General features: G+C 42.5%; 1 protein-coding gene across 1 annotated transcript; it reads left to right on the forward strand.

Annotated features, from left to right (window-relative positions):
* Positions 1–3405: 3405 nt before the first annotated feature.
* Positions 3406–9558, forward strand: LOC124551263 (cuticle protein 79-like). Its single transcript, XM_047126261.1, has 4 exons — positions 3406–3459; positions 7048–7461; positions 8851–8955; positions 9386–9558. The coding sequence occupies exons 1-3, from the start codon at positions 3445–3447 to the stop codon at positions 8932–8934; spliced, it is 513 nt and encodes a 170-aa protein (XP_046982217.1). The 5' UTR covers positions 3406–3444; the 3' UTR covers positions 8935–8955; positions 9386–9558.
* The last annotated feature ends 1173 nt before the right edge of the window (positions 9559–10731 follow it).

Below are 10731 nucleotides of genomic sequence, written 5' to 3' on the forward strand. Positions count from 1 at the left end.
GTTGACCACGTCACTGTATGGAGAGTGCTACGGGAGAACCAGTTGTTTCCGTACCATGTACAGCGTATGCAGGCACTATCAGCAGCTGATTGGCCTCCACGGGTACACTTCTGCGAACGGTTCATCCAACAATGTGTCAATCCTCATTTCAGTGCAAATGTTCTCTTTACGGATGAGGCTTCATTCCAACGTGATCAAATTGTAAATTTTCACAATCAACATGTGTGGGCTGACGAGAATCCGCACGCAATTGTGCAATCACGTCATCAACACAGATTTTCTGTGAACGTTTGGGCGGGCATTGTTGGTGATGTCTTGATTGGATCCCATGTTCTTCCACCTAAGCTCAATGGAGAATGTTATCATGATTTAATACGGGATACTCTACGTGTGCTGCTAGAACATGTGCCTTTACAAGTACGGCACAACATGTGGTTCATGGACGATCGAGCTCCTGCACATTTCAGTCGAAGTGTTCGTACGCTTCTTAACAACAGATTCGGTGACCGATGGATTGGTAGAGGCGGACCAATGCCGTGGCCTCCACGCTCTCCTGACCTCAACCCTCTTGACTTTCAATACGCCATTCTCTAGGGCTGCATCAGTGCATCAGAAATTCCATGCGACGGAGGGTGGATGCATGTATCCTCGCTAACATTTCCTGCAACAAAGTGTTTGAAGTCAGGCTGGTACGTTCTGTTGCTGTGTGTTTCCATTCCATGATTAATGTGATTTGAAGAGAAGTAATAAAATGAGCTCTTACATGGAAAGTAAGCGTTTCCGGACACATGTGCACATATTTTCTTTCTTTGTGTGTGAGGAATGTTTCCTGAAAGTTTGGCACACACTCACGCGGCACACCAGAGGCGGTGTCGCCAACCATTTTCTTGGTTTGGTTTTCTAAAGCCCTATAGTCCTGGCGTGGCGCCCAGGTCCCTAGGTTAAAAAGAACATTTGGCCGGAAAGCGATTCAGCTCCGACGACGGGGTGAAATGAGAGGTTCATAACTTTCTGAACAGCACGGCGGCGAGCTGGTGTGACACAGACATACAAAAACTGCCACAGCGTCTACAAAAATGCATCGACAGAAATGGTGATTACGTCGAAAAATAGCTAAATGTTCAAGCTGTAAACTGATGTAAACCATTGTAGAAATAAACAGATCAAACCTCTTGATACGGGCAAGTCTTCAGGTTCAGATTGTATACCGATTAGGTTCCTTTCAGATTACGCTGATACAATAGCTCCCTACTTATCAATCATATACAACCGCTCGCTCACCGATAGATCTATACCTACAGGAAAATTGCGCAGGTCGCACCAGTGTTTAAGAAGGGTAGTAGGAGTAATCCATCGAACTACAGACCTGTATCATTGACGTCGGTTTGCAGTAGGGTTTTGGAGCGTATATTGTATTCAAACATTATGAATCACCTCGAAGGGAACGATCTATTGATACGTACTCAGCATGGTTTCAGAAAACATCGTTCTTGTGCAACGCAGCTAGCTCTTTATTCGCACGAAGTAATGGCCGCTATCGACAGGGGATCTCAAGTTGATTCTGTATTTCTAGATTTCCGGAAAGCTTTTGACACCGTTCCTCACAAGCGACTTCTAATCAAGCTGCGGGCCTATGGGGTAGCGTCTCAGTTGTGCGACTGGATTCGTGATTTTCTGTCAGGAAGGTCGCAGTTCGTAGTAATAGACGGCAAATCATCGAGTAAAATTGAAGTGATGTCAGGTGTTCCCCAGGGAAGCGTCCTGGGACCTCTGCTGTTCCTGATCTAAATAAATGACCTGGGTGACAATCTGAGCAGTGCTCTTACGTTATTCGCAGATGATGTTGTAATTTACCGTCTAGTAAGGTCATCCGAAGACCAGTATCATGCGGTAGCGTTCTCGCTTCCCACGTCCGGGTTCCCGGGTTCGATTCCCGGCGGGGTCAGGGATTTTCTCTGCCTCGTGATGGCTGGGTGTTGTGTGCTGTCCTTAGGTTAGTTAGGTTTAAGTAGTTCTAAGTTCTAGGGGACTTATGACCACAGCAGTTGAGTCCCATAGTGCTCAGAGCCATTTGAACCATAGACCAGTATCAGTTGCAAAGCGATTTAGAAAAGATTGCTGTATGGTGTGGCAGGTGGCAGTTGACGCTAAATAACGAAAAGTGTGAGGTGATCCACATGAGTTCCAAAAGAAATCCGTTGGAATTCGATTACGCGATAAATAGTACAATTCTCAAGGCTGTCAATTCAACTAAGTACCTGGGTGTTAAAATTACGAACAGCTTCAGTTGGAAAGACCACATACATAATATTGTGGGGAAGGCGAGCCAAAGGTTGCGTTTCATTGGCAGGACACTTAGAAGATGCAACAAGTCCACTAAAGAGACAGCTTACACTACACTCGTTCGTCCTCTGTTAGAATATTGCTGCGCGGTGTGGGATCCTTACCAGGTGGGATTGACGGAGGACATCGAAAGGGTGCAAAAAAGGGCACCTCGTTTTGTATTATCACGTAATAGGGGATATAGTGTGGCAGATATGATACGCGAGTTGGGATGGAAGTCATTAAAGCAAAGACTTTTTCTTCGCGGCGAGATCCATTTACGAAATTTCAGTCACCAACTTTCTCTTCCGAATGCGAAAATGTTTTGTTGAGCCCAGCCTACATAGGTAGGAATGATCATCTAAATAAAATAAGAGAAATCAGAGCTCGAACAGAAGGGTTCAGGTGTTCGTTTTTCCCGCGCGCTTTTTGGGAGTGGAATGGTAGAGAGATAGTGTGATTGTGGTTCGATGAACCCTCTGCCAAGCACTTAAATGTGAATTGCAGAGTAATCATGTAGATGTAGATGTAGAAGTACGCACGTATAAAAAATAGGAGATCTTACTTTTGGGATTACCCTCGTATCATCGTGAATTTCTTCCGCACCAACGAAGTTGAACTTCGTCATCGACGAGCACGACATCGACTGAACGCTAAGGACGTAAAGCACCTGCATTCCAGCTCTATAACTTTTGCAAACGCGCCATTAACTCCCGAGTCGCGGAGCCAATTAGATGTCCGCTAGTTAGCCGGCGGTGACGTGTGCTACCGCCGGTACTGTCTTACTTTCGCTGGCGCGTGTGACGAGTATGGTATCACCGCCGCTAACAGGAGACTCGGAGGATGGAAAAAAAAGGAAAAAAGACGTGCGGTAAAGAGAGAGGCGACGCGAAACTGGATCGAGGCCTGCGACGCCAAGTGAAGGTGTGCCCGCTGGCGCTTCTAATTAGAAATAGCGAGCGCACGCGACAAGGACTCGAAGGCGAGACCGCGAGGTCGCTGCGATCGGGGGGTGGGAACCGGCGGCCGCCCGCCGGGGTATAAATGCCGGCGGCGCCGACGTCGCAGCATCAGTTCGCTGTCGTCTGCTCCCGAGGAACACAGCACATCACCTCTGACGCCATGAAGACTCTTCTGGTGAGTACTGCCACTGAGGCAGCAGTTGCCGTCACTAAGGGGGATTCTCTCTTCTTAACGAACACTTTCTTAGCATCTGAGCTATCTACATCTACAGCTACATCCATACTCCGTGTGGCGGAGGGTACCTTAAGTACCTCTATTGGTTCTCCCTTCTATTCTAGTCTCGTATTGTTCGTGGAAAGAAGGATTGTCGGTATGCCTCTGTGTGGGCTCTAATCTCTCTGATCTTATCCTCATGGTCTCTTCGCGAGATATACGTAGGAGGGAACAATATACTGCTTCATTTCTCGGTGAAGGTATGTTCTCGAAACTTCAACAAAAGCCCGTACCGAGCTACTGAGCGTCTCTTGTGCAGAGTCTTCCACTGCAGTTTATCTATCATCTCCGTAACGCTTTCGCGATTACTAAATGATCCTGTAACGAAGCGCGCTGCTCTCCGTTGGATCTTCTCTCTCTCTTCTATCAACCCTATCTGGTACGGATCCCACACTGCTGAGCAGTATTCAAGCAGTAGGCGAACAAGCGTACTGTAACCTACTTCCTTTGTTTTCGGATTGCATTTCCTTAGGATTCTTCCAATGAATCTCAGTCTGGCATCTGATTTACCGACGATCAACTTTATATGATCATTTCATTTTAAATCACTCCTAATGCGTACTCCCAGATAATTTATGGAATTAACTGCTTCCAGTTGCTGACCTGCTATGTTGTAGCTAAATGATAAGGGATCTTTCCTTCTATGTATTCGCAGCACGTTACACTTGTCTACATTGAGATTCATTCCCTCCACCACGAGTCAATTCGCTGCAGATCCTCCTGCATTTCAGTACAATTTCCCATTGTTACAACCTCTCGATATACCACAGCATCATCCGCAAAAAGCTTCAGTGAATTTCCGATGTCATCCACAAAGTATCCGTGTACGACTCACAGCTGGGGTTCCCAGTTTAAATTCACACTCCACCTTCTGTGTTTAAAATAAAGATACTGTTCTCGGATCACAGCGCTGACATAACTGGAAGAGGAGAAATGATACCATACGTTACTAGTACACCGTGAATGCACAAAATTTTCTGACAGATTTACTTTAGTTGGCTATGCCTGCTCTGAAAACATTCTACCTGTTTCTTGATGAATTTGGCAGTATTAAAAAAAATGGTTCAAATGGCTCTGAGCACTATGGGACTTAACATCTATGGTCATCAGTCCCCTAGAACTTAGAACTACTTAAACCTAACTAACCTAAGGACATCACACAACACCTAGTCATCACGAGGCAGAGAAAGGCAGTATTCAAAACTGGAAGTCGAACGCGGATCTTTCTTCATCTTGAGCAATTTTGAAGCAATGGAGATATTAGAGTGTAACGTGCAGTTGGAACCAAAGCCTAAAACGGTACTTCACAGTGTAGACAGAGAAATGAAGACACGACGTTTCTGATACGTGGTTTGGACGGAAAACAAATACTAGCATCGGTATCTTTTGATATGAGGCAGCTATTTAACCATAAAATCGCCTCTCAGGTTTAAATTAGTTGCCTTTGTTTTTATTGAAACAAATTATATGGATTTTTAGAATGATTTTTTTTTAAATAGGGGTAATAAACTCCGTAAATGAACTTATGATCGTAATGGTTGTTTATGAACAGCAGGACCTGGATCGCGTCATGTATTTTCTTTTATTACGACACATTATAGCTACTGTCATCGGCACATCCAAATGGGAGAACTCTTGGAAACAAAGTTAGTGCCACTAGCTGAAGCACGTAGTAACATATAACATTTCATTAAACGATCTGGAACTTATTTTCATATAAGAGCCACCGCTGCAGGCATAAAATATAAATTAGGATTCGTGACCCTGACGTAATTAAAGGAGCGGCACATCTTATAAAATCGAAGATGAGAGACGATCTTGGACCACAAGATTTAAATGAGATTACTATCTCTTCTAAAGTAATAGTAGTGATGCATTACGTACTTTTTTCGTTTAATCTTTCTCCAGTGCTCGAAAAGCAGCGTTCGAGTATGCAACATCTCACATCTCACCTTTCATTCTTCCAGAACTTCTTATAATTTACTCAATCAGTCTTAACTAATTTCAGATTGATCAGCTTAATTGTGCTGATCGATACAATCGCGACTGCAGATCATTTGCGTGCGCTTCTCTCGCGCACACCTGGTATTTGTCTATAACTATGCGTTATCTCAGACCGATGTTATTCCTTGAATTACTGCTTGCGAAATGGCGTCTGCCCACTTTCGCAGGCGTAAAACATAAATAATGTTAGATACACTAGAAATGTAATTTTTGTCTAAGCTGGGTCTCAAACTACTGTCTTAGTTATTTGCGAGCAATTTTCTTCTAGCTCAGCTGTCCTTCTACTACTCGTGACTGGAGTCCCAAAGCTCCAAGCTATCGGTAACTCCATAGCATCTCCATCGAAATGTCAGGATCCATTTCTCGAACTCTGAAGCTGACAAGGTTCAATAACTAGAGGAGGAAACGTCTCTCATGAGGAAACGGTTCGATTACAGCATTTTGTGACAGTTTACAATTAGTTACCTTTCCCCTACGTGAAAGACACCACCAATTTTCAGATAGGTTTTGTCAAAAATGGCACTCGAAATGTCATGTTTCCTCTCTACAAACAATTCCTTACCATCTGAGCTATCCTTGTATGACTCGCAGACAAAGTTTCAAACTATCAGTACCTCAATAATGCCACCATAGAAATGTGCAGATCACGTTTTCAATTCCCAACATTCGAATTAAAGCAAAAGTTACCAGAAGACTCTGATAAGAGGGAACAGTTTCCGATGGTAACGAAGTTTGATCAGCTCCAAATGATTACTCAAAGTTTCTTTACTTTCACTTTTCTGTCACAATTTTGGCCCCATTCGTCCACCAAAAACAAGTCTTCATCCACAAGCACAACAACAGACTTCATATGCACAATTTTGACCCTTTGGTTTGAGATTTCTGGCACGAAAATAATCATAAAAGCACAGGGCAGAAAAGTTACCGTGCAGATGCGGGGACAACAGTATTGAGACTGAGATGAAGCCCTGTGGAACTCCTCTTACAGTTTTGTTATTATATTTGAGGTTCACATTCAATGCGTAGCATGTCAGGGCCAGGAGTTAAAGTATGATTTATAGTCTCTGTATCAACCATAAGTTAAACATTTACTTTTGATGAAGACACTGGTATTACTTGAAGCTGACATTTGAGTGGGAATGGCTACTATGTCTTCTTTGATTGACCACTGTCATACTCTTGGTTGTTTCCCAATGCAGTCTATGTCATTCGCTAGATTTTCAGCCTAGGCTATCATTTTTATACGCCTAATAGCAGACCATTTATCCCCAAGTATCAGTGCAAAACAAAGTAGTAATGGACCAAGTATTGAGCCCTGTGGAAAACTTTTTATAAATTACTTCTGAGACGGCTCTTCAGGGCAGCAGTTCGCACACTGCCCACTCCGAAACTAACTTTGCAGGATTGTGTACGAGAGAGACCCTAGGTATATGCTCTAATGACATCTGAGACATGACGAATAACAGTTGAAATCCGACGTACCAGGTCGCTGTAGCGCTGCTGGCCGTGGCCCAGTGCATGCCTGAGCCAGAGCCCGAGGCAAAGGCAGCCCCCGGCTTCCTGAGCGGCGGTTACGGAGGCGGCTTCGGCGGCGGCTACGGAGGCGGCTACGGAGGCGGCTACGGAGGCGGCTACGGAGGTGGACTGGGAGGCGGCCTGGGAGGCGTTGGCCTCGCCGCCGCTCCCGCTATCGGCATCGCTGCTGCCCCCGCTGTTGGCATCGCCGCCGCCCCCGCAACCTTGGTGCGCACCCGAGTGGTGCCTGGACCGGCTCGCCTGGTGCAGCCGCCCCCAGTGGTGCAGAGGCAGTTGATCCAGCCTCCCCCCATCGTGCAGACCCGCCTGATCCAGCCCCCTGCCCAGCTCGTTCAGGGACCACCTCAGGTCATCCACGAGCAGGTGAGTTTCATAGTCCTGAGTCCATATTAACTAAGGGTCTGTGAATGTCGATAACAGGGTAGCTACCAGAAAGTGGCTTTGGCATTAGTTCATCAATCACAATCCTTCATCATGTCTAGAGCATCGAACAGAGGTGCTGTATTTGCCTGCATATACAAGCATGAAAGGTTTAGCATTAGAATAGTATCTCCAATAATAGATAGTTCAAAACAAGAATTATTCTAGTTTCCTATCACTTTCATACGCCTATCCCCAAGTATCACTGTAGAACAAAATAGAAATGGAGCTAGTACTGAGCCCCATGGAAAACTTTTTAGAAAGTGCAGTATTTTATTGCGGTGTGAATCTTCCCAATAACAAAGGCTATTTTTGGCTTATAAATGGAAGTTCGGACAAAGTGTTACGTACATTCAAAAACCTCTCGTCTATCCCTAGCATTATTATTATATGCATTGTAACCATATGAGAAGGAATAACTGCAAACCAAGCAACTATATTTGGAGCTAACGTAGGTAGATCAACTAAATGACTACCAAATAATCCACCTGCAGAATATAGTTACTCAGAATTGCCATTAATTTCTAGCCTATAATTTGGCAATTTGCCTCTCAATATACTATATTTCCATTAATGTCATTTGTTGTTAACAATATGAGCATATTTTCAAGATGTATGTGGGAATTTGGATTGGGCAAGCTGCTAGCGTACCCCTGCAACTATGCAAAGTCACTATGCCTGGACGGCGTAGTGGTTAGAGCAGGAGACCTGGGTTCAAATTCTGGCCTTGGTATAAATTTTCATTCGTCGCTTCAGTCTGCAAATATACATCACAGATAATACTTAAAACGTTTTCTGGAATAATATAGTTGCAATTGATTATTCCGAAAAATTATCAACTTTCACTCAGTTAATACTTGGCAGAATTCCAATCAGCATTTGGAATGCAGCGCCTTGACTCTTGTGCAGCAAGTCGTTCACTATTCTACAGCATCCATTTTAAATAAAAAATCTTAGCAATAATCCTTGCACTTTTAAGTCGAAGGAGTCCCTGGAAAAAATTTAAGCAAATTCCTGTGTTATATTGCCGATTACGCTAGTAAATACTCAACAGCTTGTCATCTGCTTAGGATTCGTGTAAATGTAATTCATTATTAACTTTTCTGATGTTCCATGACCATGGATACTGGCTCCTCAGTTTCATCATACTGATCTAGAGTGCAATTGAAACAAAAATCAATCAATAGTAGGAGAATAAACGAGCAGGAACAATAAGGATGGAAGACCAATGTTCGGCACAAATATCTAACTGACACTCTGTGTCCACCCCATCACTATTGCATTTGCAGCGTGAACAAACGACTCATACACCTTTCGCTTTCTCGCTTCCAGACTCCAGCGGTGATCAAGACTGCTGTGCCCGCAATCGCTGCTGCCCCAGCCATCGGCTTCGGCTACAAATCTCTGCTTCACTAAGCTCCAGGTCGCCAGCATCTGGTAAATGGTAACGCTGAAACTAGACAGATAGTAAGCAGCTATGTAAGAGATAAACGTTGATAGCTCACGCTCGTACAAAAAGGATTTAAAACTACTGCATGATTCTACAACGCTTTATTATCAACAAAAGCAAACATAAATTCTTTATCTTACTAGATATATGAACATATGTATATGGTCTTACAGCTTTGCTTTCTGGTGCTGTGGCCCAAGTAGAATCGGAAGCCGATAGTATATCCTTTGCCCTCTGGCTGTGTATTGTCCCCGTTAAAATTTCATTCTCTGAAATTGGTTGCTTTTTCAGTAGAGGACTTGAGGCAAAACTGTAGTTTTATTTACACCCTTTTATGAACTGTCATGAACACATCACAGCACTGACACAAACTGAATATCGTAGAGAATGTCTACAGCCAGTGGTTCTTTTTCCCAGGTTCCGCCAGAAGCAGCCTGATGCAAACATCCAACGACGGCAAGATGAACATCTTGATATTCCTCTTACTCTTCGTTTCTAGAACATCGCATTATCTTAATTTATTTCTTCCAAGTGAACAAAGACATTGTACCATCGCTCTAAATTATGCAATAAAGCTTTGAGTATCAGAATATAAATCGTCTGCTATTTCACGCTACATCCTTCCCCAATCCATTTCCTACAGTACTTTATAAAATCTGCATTGATCTTATTCTAGATAGAGTCTCATTATAAGAATCGTGCTCTATTTTAACTGGCTGTTGCATTTAGCTGTTCTGGGTAATATGATTTCTCCTGGGATACAGTATTCGTAGTATCCTTCATATGGAACGCCAAATATTTTGTTGTATGCGTTTTGTGGTCTAAAATGATATTCAAGGTATCGGTTGGGAAACTTACAAAGGTTCACGTAACTGCGATATGGAAAAATCATAATACCAGAACATGTTTGTTTTCCATCGAGTATCAGCCGAACGCAACACTGTAATATATTTTCGGCATCACAATCAAAATCTCTAAATTTTATTTGCATATGCTCAACTTGACAGTAGAGGACATACGTATTCTACAAAGTTCTTGCTGTAACGACATAGCTGAACAAAATCAAAATAATAAATTTAAAAAAAATGGGAATTATTTCACAACTTTGGTGCATGCATAACGAAAAATATTATATCATGAAATGACCTTGTTGTTAATTTCTATATTTCAAATAAAATAGTGTAATATTTAACGTTATTCTTCGGTTAGGCAGCCTTAATGGATTTGTAAAGTAATTCCATGCCAAATGAAACTTTACTTGTATAATTTCCTTACTTAACAATGAGGAAAAAAACCATTTTATAGTCTACTTGCGTATAATTTTCATCTGTGGCGTTTTGCAAATGCTTGCTATTATAACACAGTAAACATCATAACAAAGCATTTCTTAAAAATAGTATTGAAAGTTAGTGTCCGAATTTTCTATGTTTTATGCACGGTACTAGTAAACACTATATTGAAGTATTCCACGGTAATCATGTAGAAGAACTCAACTTACAGTAATAACGTTTTTATAATATGTATGTTCGATAAATCAAGTCTAATCATGGTGACATCTTCAAAAACTCTTAGTCCAATAACTCATTCGTAATGCATTCATCTATTAAAGTCCTTTGCTGTTATCAGTTTTTTACTTTTATAACACGAAACATAGTTATAATACTCTGTAAAAGTAAAAACAACTTTACAGAAAATTCGAAGGTTTAAAACTAGTGCATTAGATGTTAGGAAGATGAGTACACATGAATTCAACATCGGTGCTG

The sequence above is a fragment of the Schistocerca americana genome, chromosome 9 (genome assembly GCF_021461395.2).
Source record: "Schistocerca americana isolate TAMUIC-IGC-003095 chromosome 9, iqSchAmer2.1, whole genome shotgun sequence".
NCBI classification, from domain to species: domain Eukaryota; kingdom Metazoa; phylum Arthropoda; class Insecta; order Orthoptera; family Acrididae; genus Schistocerca; species Schistocerca americana.

Coding starts and splice junctions, on each gene's coding strand:
- LOC124551263 (XM_047126261.1), top strand. Junction 7,462..8,850: donor CTCAGGTCATCCACGAGCAG/GTGAGTTTCATA, acceptor TCTCGCTTCCAG/ACTCCAGCGGTGATCAAGAC.